The sequence below is a fragment of the Sceloporus occidentalis genome, unplaced genomic scaffold (assembly GCF_023333645.1).
Source record: "Sceloporus occidentalis isolate IW3139 unplaced genomic scaffold, rSceOcc1.0.p SCAF_6, whole genome shotgun sequence".
Lineage (NCBI taxonomy): Eukaryota > Metazoa > Chordata > Lepidosauria > Squamata > Phrynosomatidae > Sceloporus > Sceloporus occidentalis.
This window is the reverse complement of record NW_028316986.1, coordinates 104,396,914-104,416,801: the sequence shown is the minus strand read 5'-3', so window position 1 is coordinate 104,416,801 and position 19,888 is coordinate 104,396,914. Positions and strand designations below refer to the sequence as shown.

At 38.5% G+C, this 19,888-nt stretch overlaps 1 protein-coding gene across 3 annotated transcripts in view; it reads right to left on the bottom strand.

The window, feature by feature from the left end:
* Positions 1 to 289: 289 nt before the first annotated feature.
* TRAF3IP2 (TRAF3 interacting protein 2) overlaps positions 290 to 19,888 on the bottom strand; it is a 37,019-nt gene continuing 17,420 nt past the window's right edge. For 2 of the 3 annotated variants that reach the window (XM_089530555.1, XM_089530557.1), the window contains exons 4-10: positions 16,842 to 17,019; positions 14,012 to 14,208; positions 12,336 to 12,424; positions 10,853 to 10,921; positions 5,300 to 5,416; positions 2,344 to 2,418; positions 290 to 892 (exon numbers count right to left, since the gene is read on the bottom strand). In XM_089530555.1, coding sequence (XP_089386681.1) covers positions 746 to 892; positions 2,344 to 2,418; positions 5,300 to 5,416; positions 10,853 to 10,921; positions 12,336 to 12,424; positions 14,012 to 14,208; positions 16,842 to 17,019 — 872 coding nt within the window. In that variant the 3' untranslated portion in view covers positions 290 to 745. Of the gene's footprint in view, positions 893 to 2,343; positions 2,419 to 5,299; positions 5,417 to 6,987; positions 7,151 to 10,852; positions 10,922 to 12,335; positions 12,425 to 14,011; positions 14,209 to 16,841; positions 17,020 to 19,888 lie in introns of those variants that run through there. The other variant, XM_089530558.1, reaches the window with a different exon arrangement.

Genomic DNA, 19,888 nt, shown 5'->3' with positions numbered 1-19,888 from the left:
TGGAGGCAGGGGAAACCATACATGGGTGAGGCTAGTTTTTGGCAGCAGCCTTAAGAGAGAGGAAACTGCAGGATAGTGAGAAAAAGCCAAAGTGATGTTTGACATGTGTTTATGCTTTCTAAATCCAACATAACACAACTATGCCATGGTTTACAGCAGCAGCAGCAAAATCCTTATGAAGTATTAAAAAAGTCAAACAATAACCTTGGGGTTTCTGCCTGTGTTTATCAATAATGAAAGTGTTAAACCCTCACATCTCCTACTACAGAGATAAAAAGATGACAGTCTGTAGGAAAGACAACACTTTTATTGTGTACACAAAATGACTGTGAGAGACTATCGCACAATGCAATAACATCTGGCAGACAACAAAAGGAACTCTGAGCAAGGCAGGGTAGGAAAATGTTTTGCTTATTTCAGCATCATTTACACTGCTTACTTGCCCTGCCACAGCCTTAAAAAGTAAGTTGCCAGAAACAGAAGAGAAAATGATGGGGACATTCTTTCCATTTGCAGTTTGTTTAAACACTGACAGAGAAACAGTGTGCCTGATCATTTGCAGAAGGAAACATTCAGCATAAAAGAAAACACATGGGCTTGCATTATCCCAAGACAATTCTATTAGCAGGGGGAAAGAGTGAGTGTGCATATGCTTTTCATCACCTAAAAAGCAAAGCCGAAAAAATCTTGGCTGGTGGCCAAAAGAGTCATATAACAATTGTTTCCTATGCACTTGAATATACATTCATAATGGCACAACCTGGAGAGTGGGCAAAGGTCCTATTGGAGGAGCAACATACTCCTCTTCTCTCAGCAACCGCAGCAGAATGTTCTTTTTGTTTTGGGGCCAACTGTAGATGTGAGTGTTCTGAAGCCAGGTAGGTACATGTTCCTGGGGATAAGGAATGGCAGAAGAAAAATTGGGGAGTGAGTGCAGTGAAAAAGCAACATACAGTTTCTTTACTACTGTACTGCAGCTTTTCAGTAACTTGCAATTACAGAGTCATCCATAAAGCCCTCCACCCATCTCTCTTAAGGGCCCTTTCCAAAACATGATAAGTAATTAGTCATGCTTTGGATCCCCTTCTATGAGCTGATGGTGCAATTTGAATAATTCATTGTGGAAATCACCTGCGTGAAACATTTTTGTCAGCACATTGTAGCTCTATCACTCAGTGTTAATGCTGTTTAACTGACATCAGCTAGACATATTCCCAAAATGCATCCTCCAGTACAGTGAAGTTACATAGCGACACTACATTCATGTACATTTATGGGACTTCTGGAAAAGAGTTGCAGTAGACCCTTTAGTAGATGGTGCCTTCTTCCTCCATCAACAAGACCTGAGTAGACAGATGCTCTAGGGTCATGGATATTCACTGATCCATATGACATTTGTGGGGACAACTATAGCCTTACTGTAATTTGTGAAGAAGGGAATTCAGAAAGAGTTGCTGCTTTGTTTTCCTCCCAGTATAATTGTAGGAAGGGGTGAGAAATAACATGCTCTCTTCCTCTTTTATTACTGATATGATCCTTTCAGGAACATGGCTTATTGCAAGGCTCTCTGCATATTTGCTTATAGGAATAGACTTTGAATGCAAGGGGTGGCAGGAGGCTAGAAATGTATTTTGAAGGGAAACTCTCATCCAGAGAGGGAGAAGGGTAAGCCAGCTCCAACAGGCCTTCCCTGAAAGAAGAGCCCACCCCTACAGCCACCATCATCCAGAGAGGGAGAAAGGGATCCCAGCTCCAAGAGGCCTTCCCTGAAAGAAGAGCCCACCCCTCCATCCACCATCATCCAGAAAGGGAGAAAGGAATTCCAGCTCCATCAGGCCTTCCTTGAAAGAAAAGCCCACCCCTACATCCACCATCATCCTGAGAGGGAGAAAGGCAAGCCATCCAGCCTTGAGGGAGTGAAATGGCAGGCCCAAAGCCATTGGGCCTATCCTTAAGAAACAGAGCCCTCCCTCCAATCCATCTGCCTTGGTCCAGGCCTCAGAGGGAAAGATGAACTCCAGGACCTGATCCCTTTCCGCACAACCATTCCCTTCTCCTTTTGTGTCATGTCTTCTTAGATTGTAAGCCTGAGGGCAGGGACCATCTAATTAAAAGATTGTATGTACAGTGCTGTGTAAATTTACGGCGCTATATAAATAACGCTTAATAATAATAATAATAATAATAATAATAACAATACGTCTATAAAAAATGGCTGTGAAGCAGTCCTCTAGGATGTCACTTCAAATACTATTTAACATTCAGAAAAAGCTCTCAAAAACTCACTGTATCTTAGCCTGTGTTTTCATCCAACATAAAGTGATTAATCAATTAGCTTTTTACCTTTTTTGCATTGGGAAAAAGCACAGGAATGAATCTAAAGTTCATGCTTCCTTGCTGTATGAACTCAATCTGCATCTATGAAACCAAGAAAAATATTTTAACTCACATTAATTCTACATTGCAAAGATTTAAGGTTCCAAACAACTCCACATGTTGCAATAGGCTTTCATTTGTATGTTTGCTGTACCAGATTGCTTTGACCCAGCAGTGGCTAGCTATTCACATGTGCCAACACATTTGTATGCCCTTCTCCTGGTTTCGAAGTCATAGTCATCACAATGGTTGAGTTTGTGCTAGACCATGTCACAGGATCAAATGCTGTGATGCCCTAATCAGTTTATCAGTGTCTGTCACCTGTCTGGAGGTGAGCAAGCTGAGTGTAGTTTCCCCTTTGCCCCCAAGTATGAACAAGTGCTAACTATCCTTTACTGAAGATCCTGAACACTATGTAGGTTGATATTTATACACTTGCTGGATAGCTGATGTACAGTACAAAAGGATCTCTAAAGAGTTGTGTCTATATTTTTAAAAAAAGAAGCAGAAGAACAATTGATTATTGTGGATCTTGTGTTTTGTGGACAAATAGTGTAAAATCAGGGTTGCTTTACATTGGTGAAATAACCTGGGTTTTTGACCAGATCTGAGGGCTTCAAACCATCCAAATATAATCCAAATTGATTTCCACACCATCTAGAGTCTATATTCTGATCTGATCAGAAACAAGTCTGGGTTAGTGGCATGGACAGCGGGTGGCAGACGATCTTAGTTATAATGTTCGCCCTAATGTCCCTCCTATGCCTACCTATTCTAAATTCTAAATTTAAAATGTTTAACTTGTTTATTTTAAATTTATTTATTTTAACCCTTAATTAATTTAAATTGTAATATGATGATTGTTTTCTGTTAAGGGATAAGGGATGGAATTTTAGTTTGTACAAATTAGGTATTGTTCATGTATTATATGTACTTGCCTATGTAAATTGTTTGTTTTATGTATTTGTTTATCTGATTTGTAAAGCGCCTTGATCCTTGGAAACGCAGTATATAAATAAATATTATTATTATTATTAGTAGTAGTAGTAGTAGTATAGTTGACTCTCAGAACAAGGAATTTCCAAGGCCTTCACAAAACCTAAGGCATAAAGGGTATAACCCCAGACACATAGTGAGAGTAGGCAGAACATGCCTGGAACTTGGAAGAACAAATGCATCTGGTGCCAAAGGTTTTAAACACTGGCAGTAGTATATTAAAGATCCGAAATACAAATGTGATCTGCTTTTGGAAATACACATCAGCATTCTAGTTAATCTGATGTTAACTACTGCTGTTAATTATTATGCTTGTCCCTCCACTTTTGTGGATTTTACTTTTGCGGATTTGATTATTCGCGGATTTGATCAATATGTTCTCTCTAGGAATCTCAAGGTCCTCCAATGTGACTCTGTTGTCAACTTCTGCCAAAAGACATGCTGGAGGACCTAGGGATTACTAGAGAGAACATTTCTCTAGGCATTTGTAGGTCCTCCAGTGCAATTTCATGGTCATTGACTGGCAGAACTTAACCACAGAATTGTCCTGGAGGATTCAAGAGATTCCTAGAGAGGTATTCTTTCAGGTAAAAAAAGCCAGTGTTTTTTTATTAGTGGTTTTCCTACTTTCATGGGGGTCCTGTGCCCCTAACCCCAGTGAATATGGAGAGTCCACTGTACTATGTTCTGTCTAAAGTAATGGGTTGAGAGCTACCTGGCTTCTATTTATTTATTTAAAATATGTTTCTTTTGTTCTTTATCCTATGATTTTACAATAGTTTACAAAATGAAATAACCCTAATAAAACCATACCAATGCACAATAATTAAATGAAGAAATTACATAAAATAGTCAGACATAGATAGTTCAAATTTCAATGTGTGAACACAGGTTTTGATTTGGTGCTGAAAATACAATGTTAGAGTTGGCCACATCTTCAAGGGGACAATGTTCCTCAGTTGGAGCCAGAACAAAGAAAGGTCTTTACCTTGTTGTCTGGAATGTACCAGGGGAACTTAGGAGGAGGAGAACCTCCCCTGTTGATCTTAAAGCTCTAGCAGGCTGGAATAGGGATTGAGACTCTGTGGATTTTTGCTGAATTGTGCCTTTTGATAGTAATGGAAAACCATGTTATGCTGCTGCACAGCAGTGTTAAAAAGTGGTTCACTGTCACCTTTAGTATGACAAAAAAAATCTAATTAGGACAGCTAATCTTTGAAACCACTCCTTTCCCTAGCAGCACTGTCTGCTCTAGCTGTCTGCCTGTAAATGTTCAATTATGTTGCATGAAGAATCTTGATTAACCTGAACTGCTGCAAGCAACTAGGATCAGCATGGTTTGGTACTTATCTGCCAGCTGAAGGAGGAACCAGCTTTGTGCCATCCTATTAGGTGTGATCAGAAGAAACACCAGAGAGAATTTATGAGATCTTGGCAAACTGAGTTTCTGGAGCAATAGGGAAACCGCAGGGAGACAAGATCAAATATACTCAGAAAGAGAATACTCTAGCTTGGAGGCTTATGAAAATATACAGAAGCAAATTTTCCTCCCCTGCATACTTATTTTCCCAGGTCTGGCAGTCAGATTTAGTGTTGAGTGTGTTTTTCGAGTGAATCAATGTGAGGAAGTACAGACCTGAGATAAGCTCACATTACCGAGTTTGAAAAAAATGCAAAAGGATTTAAACAGGCTGTAAAAATCATAAAGAAAAGTTAAACACACTGATCTCAAACTGAGCTGGTGAACCACTGCAAGTAGGAATACTTATGAAATACATAGGAAATACAGGAGCAGAGTCTGAACACCAACAAAGCAATGTTTAACTGCAGTACTGCAGATTGAGGACAAGTCACACAAAGGGCAGTTATTTGGAGAGGGGAAGCTGCTGGCCTCTTTTTGAAATGGCAAGCACGTGTCCTCACTTACCATCCTGTGAATGTATTTAGTATGTAAGCCATGTTCATCCCTGTCCAGCTGGGATTCAGCCCCTTCTACATCCTGTTTGTATTTTGGACTGATTGCTATGATGATCATCACTGTCTTCTACCAGGGAGGCAAAATGAGCAGGGGTGGGGGTGGGGGGGGGGAGAGAGAGAGAGAGAGAGATGTATTTATGAAACTGTGAAATGAAGTATGGTTGGGCAAAGCAGCCTGGAACCTTGCCAATTTGTATTTTACGTGATCTGATGTTCTCTGGAAGTGTAAGACAATCTAGTTCATTTTGGCAACAAAGCAATACTAATCTCGGCACTGGAGTTCTTCACACCAGATTTGCTGGAACTCTTCCAATGGTATATTTTAAGATACTTAAAACATAAAGGGAGATAAATACATTTCATTGCTGACCAGATTATCCCACAAATCTCACAAAAGAATAATGCCAACCATTTCAAAAATTTGGCCAAAAAAAAAAAAAAGGGGGGGGGGGAAAGCACCATCAGCACAGCAAGTTATTAGCTGAAACTACTGCTGTTCTACTAGAAGGTAATTGTTACTGTGGTAAGGAAGGCCGACTGTACTGACAGTGATTTGTGTTCTGCTGCATTACTCGCCAAAGAGTCATATGGCATCTTAAAACAAATTTATTATAGCACAGGATTTTAGGGACAACAGTTTATCAGATATATCCATATAAACAGACAGACACTATACATGGTTGTTAGGGCTGTGTATGTTTTTGATTTAAAAGAATCTGACTTCTGTGTTATAATAAATCAAGCTTCTGCCACCTTTATAAAGTGTCACCTTTCCCCATCCCCAAGAGCAAAAATATGAAAAGTATGCACTTTTAACATTTCCTCCTGCTTGTGAAAAACCTCAGGGAATATGAAGCACTGACCCCTCTACAAGGTGCCACTCTGAATTCATTCAAACTTAAAATATTTGGAAACAGATTTACTTTAAATCATGCTTGGGGAATCCTAGGGGTTATTCAGATGGTGAAAATAATCTGGGATAAATCTGAGTTGAATCTTTGTTGTTCACATGCATCCCAAATACACTCAATTCAGTTTGGTGGGGGTGGGGTTCCAAAAACCCCACTTAACCCATGATAATCAGTACCAAGGTTTTTACCGAGTTTTTCAAACAAGATTCGCATTGGTGACATACACTAGTATAACCCGCAGTTATGCCAGTGTATATACTTTAGTGGATATTGTGGAAGATGGCATCCACTAAACTGCATGACAGGTTGATACTATCAGGACACATACCCATTGTAAATTAGCAGCTGGGATGATGGAGATGTGCCTGGGCACTGTCTGGTTGGAGATGGATAGGTGGTGTTATGCTTACTCATTATGCTGAAGATCTGAGAGGATGCTGGCTGTCCCTTTTCCCCAGCTGTCCGACTACAATTACATAGTGCCAGGGTGTCTACCTGTTATTGGGTTACATCCTGATATTATCAAGCTGTGTTGTACAGCTGTAGAATGGGGAAATCTAGCGTAGTAATACAGTGGGCCCTTGTTCTCTGCTGGGGTTTGGTTCCAGGGCCCCCTGTGGACAACAAAATCCGTGGATGTTTGAGTCCTATTAAAGGCAAAGGCATAGTAAAATGATGTCCCTTATATAAGGTGGCAAAATTAAGGTTTGCTATTTGGAATTTATACCTTTTTGGAATGTTTTCAAGATGTGGATGCTTGAATCCATGGATACAAAAATCTGTGGTAAGGAAGGCCGACTGTACTGACAGTGATTTGTGTTCTGCTGCATTACTCGCCAAAGAGTCATATGGCATCTTAAAACAAATTTATTATAGCACAGGATTTTAGGGACAACAGTTTATCAGATATATCCATATAAACAGACAGACACTATACATGGTTGGTGGTGAGTCTCTTGATGTAGCAGTCTTTTGGTTGAGGGAACAGAAACATCCATAAACATTTTTATGTTATCTTAGGAAACAAGCCACTTCTTCTGAGGCTGAGAACACGTGACTTTCCCAAGGTCACCCAGTAAATTTTATGGCTGAGGGGGGAATCAAAGTTTGTTCTCCAGAGTCACAATCCAACACTCAAACCATTACATTGCATTCAGTAAAAAAACAGCACCATGACTACTATAAACTACTTTGCATTGTGAAATTAGAACACAATAGCAATAGTATTTTGAAATTGGAAAGCAATAGCAATAGCATTGTGAAATTAGAAAGCTATAGCAATAGCATGTACAGCAATAACGAACAACAATGGGAGGCACAAAATACATGAGACTGCTGAGGCTAAAAAGACTGACAACAATAGAAATAGAATAGAAATACAAGGGACAGAAATATGTTGGGCTGTGGAACAGAAAGTGCAGGATAGTAACAGAAAATACAGAGAAGTCAAATGTGGAATTACACCTGGAAGGGAGAGAGGCAAGGTTGATTCTTTAGATGAGATCTCAGATGTTAAAACTTTTTGGTTTTTTGGCTTTTATGTTTTTAAACTGTTTTAAAATATTTTGAACAGTTCACTTCAGTGCCTAATTTTAATGTGATAGTTTATTTAATGGTATTGTAATTGTTTTTCAGTGTTACAATTGATTTATTTTTAGCTGTATTCTGTTTTAATTCATGTTGTAAGCCACTCTGGATCATGCACTGGAAAAAAGGAAGGATATCAATTAAACAAATAGTAAGATTTCATTTTTTTTCTTTGATTTCATTTAAAGCTCTTATCTCCTCTTTTGACTATGCTTTGACTGTTTTAATTTTGCTTTTGGGTTTGCTGTATGTTAAAGGTTTTTTTCTTTAGCAAAAGCCCTTTAGAGATACTTGTTGAGTCAAAAAGAAAAATATAAATAATTTTAATAAATAATACATAAAATCCATAAAATATGGCTTCTGTACATGTATTTCCCATGGGAATGGAAACTGAACTCACAAACTGGCATTGTGCCTATAACTGGGCTGAACCCTGGTTCAGAACACAGGAAGAACCCAATTGGATTGGATTGAAGGCCTATCCAGTATAGCATCTTGTTGCCACATGACCAACAAAATACTATGCAGAAACCCACAATCAGGTTATAATGGCAATAGTTGAGTCTCAGTGACACTCAGATACATCAGGTGTGAGCAAAGAATGGCCCATGGGCTTCACTCAACTCTTGAGATCATCAAATGCAGCCCCTGGAGCTGCCCAAAGTCCCCAGACTAAGGATTCTTCCTCATAAGCTCTATTGTCACAGTAATTACACAGTAATAATAAAATGGTAACATATCACTTTCTAGGCAGCAATCATCACATCTCTCTGAATTGCACCACTGCGGGGTGTTACCCCATTGTGCTCTCTTCCTGACATCTCCCTTAACCCATACCCATCATGTCTTTAAGGGATTTTTTGTTTTTGCCCCTCCCCCTTTTTTCTGTGCAATTCTGGTGGGCTACTGTTGTGATTTAAGTCTTTAAAAGTAAAAAAAAAAAGGAAAGAAAATAGGAAAAATAAAGAAAGGTAATCAGGGTGCTTTGGAATAGAAAGGGGAGAGTGGATAAGGGGGAGGAGGGCACACTGGCATTATATGACTGGCAACTGTGCAACTGCCCCAGGAGTGACATTTTGCATTTGGGAACTTGTGTGATTGCCAGGTCATTCACAGGTTTCCCCCATGAATGAAAAGGGACAGGTTGGGGACAGAGCAACTATGGGCCAGAGGCATCATCATGCGATGAGTATGGCCACAGATGCTTCTTTCCTGGTAGAATCACTTTTTAAAAGCCATGTGTAGTAATGCCCTAAATTTAAAATTATTATTATTAGACTGGTGTTGGGGTGATGTTTTGCCCAAACCTCCCCAAATTTGCTTCCCTTGACCTTTCAAAGCCCTCCAAACCTCCCCAAAATGGTAGCCAGAAGTGAGGTTGTGTTGCTTTGGGCCTGTCGAAATGCATTACTGCTATGTGGACACAGAGTGGGAAAATGCCCCTGCCCCTTTGTTAGTTACCCACTGCTGAGATACATGCTACCTCTGATTCTGGATGCGGAATATAATCCTCATAATTAAGAAAAATTGACAAGTGAGATATGCAATAAAATTTTGTAGTGTGAAACACTGCTGTCCAGGGCCCCAGTCACTCTATCCCATCCCAATTGTCTTTTGGTGTCCACAGTGCATACTTGAGCCTTACTGGGTTGCTTGGGGGGAGGGTCCCTTCACATACATTCTTAATTGTTTCCCCAAAAGATTTTTAAAAATACTTTTGCAAACTCTGGGTTCCCCTCACAACTTGCTGGCATCTCCCCCCTGGCATGTGGATAGTGTTGCATTGGTTAGACAAACAATAGCTTGAATATAAAGCCTCAGCATTGGAGATGAAAGAAATCATAGCTTTATGTTCTAGTAATTGGTCTCCTTTAAAGCCATCTAAGTAGGTGGCCAACATTACATCCCATGACAAAGAAACAAATTAATGTCTACCACCTAATTCCAACAAATAAACAACTGATTTGATTGTTACTGTTGAATTCTAAAAAAAAGTAAATAAAAACTTTTTAAAAATAAAAATATCATTACTTCTTTAGTGGAATAGCAAATTCCACAGTTTTTAACTATAGGTTGTGTGAAGCAAGATTTCCAACTCCCTTATCAGGTGACTGCTGCTTCTAACTTTAAAAATGATGGAAAGCTGCTGACAGAGTGAACCGATTTACCTAGACTAGCATATATTGCTGATATCTGAATGTTTTGGTGAGGTTTTCCTTCCCCAAGAGGTGACTGGGGTCATCAGAGCCCTGCACACAGTCTCGACTACTTTCAAAAAAATCTATATCCTCAGTCTTGCATGGTTCAGCATAGCATAATAATTCTGTATACAACCACTGGATATAAAGCCAGATGTGAGATGATTACATCTTTTGAGTTCCTCCACAGGTCTCAGCAGATGATGTAATTATTTCACATGTGGTTGAAGGAACATAGCCAGATGACTCTCCAATCTCTTCCTCTGCTCTCACTAATCATGGTATCCCAAAAGAGGCTGTAACAACTACAGGAAGTTGGAGGGGAGCTATATTGGTGTGGAGGGAGGAAGGAGATACCAACTACCAGATCAACCAAAAAGAGACATATGCAGATGTAAGGGTAACTTACACCTGTGTATTCCACTAACAGGATGCCAGCCAGTATGTGCAGTCCTTTATTGCACATATGTTCCTCAGGATCTGGGTTTCATTACAAAGTTTGTTAATGTACTTCATTTATTTTGTTTTTATCTTTTAAAAATGTAAGCTCATTTTCTTTTTTAAAAAGTGGTCAGTACACATATTTTACTGATGTACAAAAACCTTCCTGCCTCAAAAGGCTTACATTTTAAATTAGACAAAAGTAAGGAAGCCAAAGGAGGAAAAACATGAATAATTAACTCATAAGGGAATGGGTGGGATATGTTTCTATTTTAGTTCATGGCTTCTTACAAGAGAATCTGAAGAGTCATCTTTGAGCTGCCTGTGTGAGAAAATGCTCATGCAAGACTCACATTTTTTACTTACATCACTTAGGTAGCGTTCCATCCACTTGATAATGTCGATTCCTCGAACTGTGTCCTCAAAAATATCAATCTGTAAGAAAATGAAAATGTGAACATGATTTTTCCAGTTAATACTGTAAGCTGGTAGGCAAATATGATTTATATATTTAATTGATGCACATCAGTTCAACAATTGAAAAATATTTTCAGTTCAAAAGTATTGGTGCATATACAGATAGGCATAAGTATACATTAACAATGTTTACCATTAGCAAAGATCAAGGATAGTTTCTAGAACATGGTAAATATCTATCGGCCAGTAAGGGGCCTTCAGGGGCCTCAGCTAATTGCTCTGTCTCCTGTAAACATTCTTTTTATCTTAGAATAATAGAAGCAGGTGAGAGCAGGTTCTTTCCAACTGGTTATTGCAAATGAATAAGCAAAATGAAGGCTCAATTCTAGACCTCATGGGTTTGACACACAACAATAGCAAATGCAACAAAGAGAAAAGCTGGTTTTAAATGTACGGGACACTTGCACTGCATGGCAATACATTGGTTAGTATTTTGGATTGCCATCTTGTATCATCTCAATCTTGGAATTTGTGATGTAGATTCTTATTTAGACATTTATTCTTTGGGTGACCTTGAACTCCCTTTTACTCACTTTTTGTATTTCCTAACGGTTATTCTGCAAAACATAATGCCTACTACGAATGCAGTCCTAGGCACACTTACCTAGGAGCAAGCCCTATTAAGGCTTTTGCCAAACTGCCAATAATGCAGTTTGACACCATTTTGACTTCCATTGTGCAACACTATGGAATTTTGGGATTTGTAATTTTATGAGATATTTGGCCTTCTCTGTGAGAGAGCTCTGGTGCCCTACCAAAGTTGCAATGATTCAGTTTGACACTGCTTTAACTGCCATGGCTCAATGCTATGGAATGCTGGGAACTGTAGTTTTATGAGATATTTAGCCTCCTCTGTCAGAGTTCTGGTGCTGCAACAAACTACAATTCCCAGAATTCTATTTTATTGAGCCATGGCAGTTAAAGTGGTGTCATACTTGATTATATCTGCAGTGCAGATGCAGCCCAAACTACAAATCCTAGAATTCCATAGCATTCAGTCATGGAAGTTAAAGTAATCTCAAACGGCTTTATTTTTGCAGTGTGGCAGCAGCTTGAATAGTGAGCAGACATAGATTTCCGTTTTTAAGTGCTACAGTAATCATTTCGTATTCCCAAGAACTATCAGGACATCTTCCTTCCACCTAACATATCTACTTAAAATGGACATATGGATCTCAGATATACACTTAAATCAGCTCTGTTACTCATTTATACAATAGTCAAGGCTTAATATACAACACTGAATTCTCTGAATATTCAACAAAGGGAGCGAAAGTTTGAACAGAAGGAAGAAAACTTTGAGTATATAGGTGCCCAATATCCTACATCCCCACTTATGCTGTCATTCACTCTTTCAGAATGGAGTACTTACAGCAGTCTGAAATCCATTTACAAACAAAAAGTTCACAAATTTCATGACTTCCACAGCTGCATCCACAGAATAGGTTATAAAGACTTTACCTAGGAGAGATGTCAGATGAATGTGAGGAGTCAAAAACAGGCAGAGTAAGAAATACAAACAGCTATGGATTCCCCCCAGCTTTACTCACACAGAGCAGACAAGAGGTTCTATCATGTTTTATCTTTCATTATATAAATAATCAGAACCAGTTTGGTGGCTACAGAATCATGAAAGAACTTCTGCTAGAGATCACTGGATTAAAACATAATTTGTAATTTGATTAATACCCGGTGCTGCAGACAAAAGTAATAAGAATACAAGGCAATTCTTCTCTAATCACTTAATGACTCTTGAATGCTATCATGAGGGAGGGGCAGTTTATAAGGAAAATACTATGGTCTGAAAGAATAAACCATTGATAAGTTATTTTATGTACATGTAACATCCAATTAAGGATGGACAGATAGTTAATTATGGTTTGTGTCTATTTCACATGTTCACTGCTAAGTCTAGTCTACCTTATTTCCACATTAATCTATTATGTAAAAATAGCATGGAAATGACTTTACATTCAGATGCATTTAAAAAATAAAATATGCTTTTCTGAGATACACATTTTGGTGCAATTTTTACATTTTGCATTTAGGATTGCAAAATTTAGAAAAGTGAAAAATCTGATGAATGAACACATTCCATCATGCATATTAGTCTGGGAGGTAAGAATCAAGCCAGTTCATTTCAGAATTTGCAAAAAACCAAATTCCTCAAGCATTCTTTAAACCCCTTGCATTGACATTCATGTGACATAGTATGCTGTCATTGAGCAGACTCAAATGAAATCTTACTCAACAGCTTCAGCATATAGTGCTGAATATAGTGCAGAGGTATATTTTATACTATAGAGAGCCAGCACAGTGTAGTGGTTTGAATGTTGGACAAGGACTCTGGAGAACAGGGTTCGAATCCTTGCTAAACCATGGAAGCTCACTGGGAAGCCTTGGGCAAGTAAAATTTTGTCAGACTCAGAGGAAAGCAAGAACAAACCCACTCTGAATAAATCTTGCCCCAAAATCCCCATGATAGGTTTGCCTTAGGGTCACCATAAGTTGGAAATGACTTGAAGGCGCACAGCAAAAATATATTTCATACTGGATCGTAAGTCATTATGTAAAGTTGTAATCTTAAGGCTCTTCTGGGAGGTAGCTTGCTTCACCAGCTGTTCTTAGTTCATGTTCAGTGGTACTTACTCCCCAGTCTTTAGCACTGCAAATTTTATTATGTTTATTACATTTATATCCCACTTTTCTGTATAAAAGACATTCAAAAGTCAAGCACATTTCTCTTAGGAGGCTGAAGCCAAGTTTTGGTGCTGAAGCCAAGAAGGCCCCAACTCATGTGGACATCTTCAAGACTTGCTATACTGCCACATAGAATCTAGATGGTCACAGGTCCATTTGCAAAGGAGGAGACATTTCTGACAATCTGGTAATGACTGATGCAAGCAATTACTTTTTAAAACAATCTTCCAAGCTCTGCAGATGACATTCTATGTATGTGCAATCCTGTCAGGAGGCCGATATAGGTCACATTTACTTAGTTTTTGGCTCCATGGAACAGAGTTTTCAAAAAACTGGTTAAAAACTTACGCAGCTCTTCTGGCAAATTACTTGTCTTCAGTGTCCCCCTCACTTCAAAATTTCTTAGAGGTCCTGGGATGGCAACTGGACATGGCGGGATGTTGGCTTGAGCCACAGAATCAGGAGGGCACCTATACAGATCCTCATGGGCACCGTAAGACTTGAATGATAGTCTTCCATCAACTATCTGGTTCTGAAACTGGCCACTAGGAAGGAAATGAGGAGTCATCCATAATATTAAAAACTGATGATTCCAAAGTCATAAACGCTCAAGGTCTTTGGGGTTTATGTTATTTTTAACAATTGTCTTTTTGTCTTTCTTTTCTTTCTTTCTTTTTTATTTTTTTAAAAAACCTTTCACATTGAGACAGAAAGTTTTGAAAAATGGGAATAGGGAACAAACCAGAAGGTTGTTTTGACACCAGAGGTGGAAAAATGTGGCAAATAGAAGTGGAAAAATGTAGATGTGTACACCCATTTTTAAAGCCCAGCCCTGAACTAACCATGTATAAAGCCTGGATCTAATTTTTAAAGCAAAAGGTCATAAAGATGAGGGGAGCTTCACCTTCCCTCTTGTTGGAAGGAGAAAGTATACAGAGGCAAACTCTGAGTTTATCCCCACCCCTTTTGGTCTAAAATAGTTAGACTCTCATCTATTTCAGGTCATATCTTTCAAATCGGTCATTTGCTGTGGTAGCTAGAGGTCAGGTACATTCTCCTTTTCCTCTGTCAGTTGGGGTCCCACAGGGCTCCATTTTGGGCCTGTTGTTATTTGCTTTATACACCTTATCTCTTGGTAATCTTATCAGTTCATATGGTTTTCAATATCATCTTTATGCTGATTATATCCAGTTATATTTTTCTACTCCAGAACTTTCTTCAGATATTGAACATGTTATATCATGCCTCTCAGCTATCTCATCATGGATGCTTCATCGGCGTCTAAAACTTAACATGGCTAAGAGAGAACTACTCATCTTTCTTACAAAACCTACTTTACAATATACATTTTCTATCACAGTCAATAATGTTCCCTTTCACCCTGTAAAGGAAGCACATAGCCTTGGCTTTATTTTTTATTCTTCATTGTCCTTTGCTCCTCAGATTCAAACTGTAGCCTGGTCATGCCAATTTTTTCTTTATAATATTGCTAAAATTAGACCTTTTCTATCAGCTTCTTCTGCTAAGACCTTAGTTCATGCCCTAATTATCTCCTGCCTTGATTCCTGTAATCTTCTTTTGATGGTGCTCCCATTGTCCCAACTTAGTCCTTGATTTCCATTCAACATTTTGCTGCTAAAATTATCTTTTTAGTTCATCATTTTGATCATGTCACCCCACTTCTGGCATCTCTTCACTGGCTACCCATTCTTTTTAGAATTCAGTACAAGCATCTTCTTTTAACATTTAAAGTTTACACAACCTAGCTTCCCCCTTATCTGTCAGTCCTTATTTCATCTCACCATCCTGTTTTTGATTTGTGGTCCAGGAGCTTGGGGCTTCTTACCCAGCCAAGGGTTTCTCTTCTTCCTTGGCTCGGCTTCGTCCTTTTTCACTTGCTGCACTGAACTCCTGGAATTGCCACCCTGAACATCTGTGGACTATCTCTTTTGTTGCTAGTTTTAAATCCAAATTAAAGACTTTCTTGTAATGGTATTTTAATATTGTTTTATAATTTTATTTTTGATTATATGTATTAGTTGTTTTTACAGTTGGTACTTTAACTGAATAACTTGCTTAATGTTGTATAGTTTACATTTTATGACTTTTAAATTGTATGCCATTGGCAGGTTATATGCTGTTTGATGATGTCTGTAAAGTAATAAACATTTAATCATCATCATCATCATCATCATCATCATCATCATCATGAATGAGGCACACTGGCTAGCTTCCCCCTTATCTGTCAGTCCTTATTTCATCTCACCATCCTGTTTGGGATTTGTGGTCCAGGAGCTTGGGGCTTCTTACCCAGCCAAGGGTTTCTATTCTTCCTTGGCTCGGCTTCGTCCTTTTTCACTTGCTGCACTGAACTCCTGGAATTGCCACCCTGAACATCTGTGGACTATCTCTTTTGTTGCTAGTTTTAAATCCAAATTAAAGACTTTCTTGTAATGGTATTTTAATATTGTTTTATAATTTTATTTTTGATTATATGTATTAGTTGTTTTTACAGTTGGTACTTTAACTGAATAACTTGCTTAATGTTGTATAGTTTACATTTTATGACTTTTAAATTGTATGCCATTGGCAGGTTATATGCTGTTTGATGATGTCTGTAAAGTAATAAACATTTAATCATCATCATCATCATCATCATCATCATCATGAATGAGGCACACTGGCTAGCAATTGTGTGTGTGTGGGAGAAGATGTTTAAAAAATTCAGCACCACCCTATTTTCACCCCCAAACCCCACTTGAGTTATAGAAATTAGGCCAAGTAATGCTATTTTGGGTGCCTCCACTCCAAAGCAACAACAACCCCCAGAAAGTGACTGTGAATTACATGATGACACTTCAGGAGAAGGTGGAATCTTGTTTTTTCCAATAGGCTCAGGCAAAAGCAAACTATTGCATCTTGTCCTATCCTGTATGTTCCTCTTCATTACTAATGTTTACCATCTTGAACATACTCTGGTGTTGCTTGACCACACATCCCCAGATACATTTGTAAAATGTTGGAGGGTAAGTATTCCATGCTATTCTGGAGTTCACAAGTAGGGGAGGTAAAAATTCATGGCAGGATTTTGACACTTTTAATACAACAAAGTGATTATTTTCACCATCACACCTGGCTCCTAATACCTGGAATAAGCATCTTGTTAGTAGAAACTTACTGGAATCTTAGACGTTCTGCAGAAGGGATTTGTCTTTGTGGGAGTTTTTCTTCATTGCATTTGAGGACATATGGACTGGAGTAATTTGGGATTACTTGCCGAGCAGGTACACAAGGGCCAGGCATAGGATGTTGTTGCTGAGGTAGGTTTGCAAAATGGTGTTGAGGTGTTTTCCCATCTAAGAATAAAAAGAAAATGAAAAGTTAAGTTATACTATCTGCAATATTTTTCAATAGGCTAAGCAATGGCTATTATCAAGCCAAGTGAAACTTTGGGTAGGAGAATGCCTCCTCTTCCCTCATCATTTCCACAGCTACGTCTTGCATTGTGTTTTTGTGCATTTTAGCTGGCCACATAAAGGGATCACTGTATATTTTGGATGTTATTGTACTATGCTATATGGCCAACAAACCTACCCTGAATACATTTCCTGGATATTAAGATACTGCATTTTACTGCTACAAGAAATCCTAAAGAGGAAGCCAATGGACTGGAACTTTACTATTTGATGCTTCTACCTCCAACAATGGTAAAAGATTTTTTCAAAAAATTGGGACTACATTTGGCATGTTTTAGCAAAACCGCATCTAAAACCTTCCTAATGCAAAAACATGCAGGCTTCTCTTGAGAAATTTAATGTTCTCTGCCTAACAAAGGGGGCTGTGACCTGATAAAAGATGGAGAAATTTGAGATCTCAGAAGTACCTTTTATATTGCTAATGGAATTCAAATTTTATTTCCTAAACTTTGGAATGTTTTGTTACCAGTGCCACATGGCCAGAAGGAAGAGGGACCTGCTTGTATAGATGTACCTCCACATAACAACACAACAGCAACACCTTGAGAAAATGCAAGCCTGTGACTAACATCATTTTATATATTTTTTCCTCCTGTATGATTTTTTAACATCTCTGCCTGATCAGGAAGCCAGTAGAGATTCCAAAGCTTGTATCATGTATTTTGGGCATTTTGGTTGGCACCTTCCCCATTTCACATACAAATGTTGCCCAAGGTGACAGTCAGATGTTATAGCAACATAAAAAAGGGGGGGAACATATTTCATCGCATGGCCAGATATCCTAAGAGAGAGGATGGATAAGAGCCATAGCTCTGTTTGTGAACACGTTGGTAGTCTCCAATATACAGTGGGCCCTTGGTATTCACTGGGGTTTGATTCCAGGATCCCCTGTGGATACAAAAATCTGTGGTTGCTCAAGTCCTATTAAATACAAAGGCATAGTAAAATGGTGTCCCTTATAGAAAATGGCAAAATCAAGGTTTGCTTATTGGAGTTTATATTTTTTTAAAATATTTTCAAGCCATGTATGCTTGAATCCATGGATTAAAAAAACGTGGATAAGGAGGACCAACTGTATTCCCCAGCATCTTCCATCAAATGAGGTGGCTACCTCATTTTGCCTAACAGTAGGGCCAGCCCTGGCAATCTGAAATAAAAATCCTGCTATCCTACAGAAGTCAAAACAGTAGCTGTACTAGCCTTTTGTGTTATAAAAAGAAGTGAAAGAATGTGGAAAAGGAGAGTCTAGAGGCACCTACTGACTGAAATAAAGCTAAATCCTCCCTTTCCACCCTTTTATGCTATCCTTCAGGTGATGGGTAACAGGAGCTTTATTATCACCTTCACTGTTTAAGTGATGGAAATTGGTTCACAGTATATTAAAGAGGGAAACAATTATTTTAAGCCCCCAAAGTGTCAGTGTACATCATTTCACTCTAGACTAGAGAATATAGTGATCTTGGAATTAAGAGAATCATGGAAATTAAGAAAACTGAGACAAGCTCCAAAGTGCAGAGCAAAAACATGTAAAATAATGACTAAGAACGTTACAGATTTTAAAATGCACACAATGCTCAGGATTTTCTCTATAGTAATCTATTTTTATAGATGGAAACCATGGGCACAATCCAGGCAAATTCAATCAATTTAAATTGTAGAGGTTTAAGTACACGTAAAGACTCCATAGAAATCAATATACTTTTCAAAATGTTTGATTTGAGGTCAAGGTTGGGAATCCTGCAGCCTTCCAGATATTGTTGGTCTGCAAGTTTCAGCACCTCTAGACAGCACAGTCAATGGTAATGGATGGTGGGAGTTGTAGTTTAGCAACATCTGGATGGCCACATGATTATCACCTAGATTGTGTTCTACTGTTTCTATAGTTTCAGATTTTACAAATACTGTACACCAATTAAACTAAGAGCTTTTCAGCAAAATTAATTTAATGGGATAGAGGGACTGCAGTGTGCATACTATGCATGTTTATTTGGAGGGAAATGTTTGCTTACTTTGATTAACTGTTGTATCCTATGATTACTATGGCTTTAGAAAGCTGGGTATAAATTATAGAATTTAAATTAGGTTTACTTTCAAATAAGCAAGTACAAGACGGCAGCCTTAAAGCAGGGGTGGGAATTCTAGGGTCCTCCAGATGTTTTCAGCTGCAACGCTCAGGATTTTTCTCCATTAACTATGCTGACTGAGGCTGCTGGGAGCTGCAGTCCAACCAAATCTGGAATGCCACACAATCTGTACTCTTGCCTTAAAAGATGTGTTAATTCATGTCAAATGAGTCTTGACACACCCAACCCGGGCTCACTTATATCCTAAAATTATTGTAAGATTCTTTTTGGGAGAAAAGCAAGATCCTGAAATGGTGCTACTTCTAGTCTTTACTTTTAGAAGATGTAATTTATGTTTTCTCCTCCCTTATTTGTGTTTTTGCTAACAGGAAGCCAACTTTCAGCATTCTAAAGGACTATTTAGATAATGTCTCTGAAATGCAATACCTAGCATGCTATAAATATCCAGGAGCAGGTGCCCATTGCTAAGTGGCTGCCTGGGAGCACACTAGATTGTTTCTGTCTAGAAGGTATACATTAGAACACACTTAAGTGTAAAACTCTATTGTGAGGAAAAATTGCCCAGTAATCATGGGAAATGTGAAAAGCTGTCAGGATTCAATTGTATGCCTTGTAAAAAGTGGGAAGTTAGCAAGCAAAATACTACCTCCAGGTCTGAACAGTCA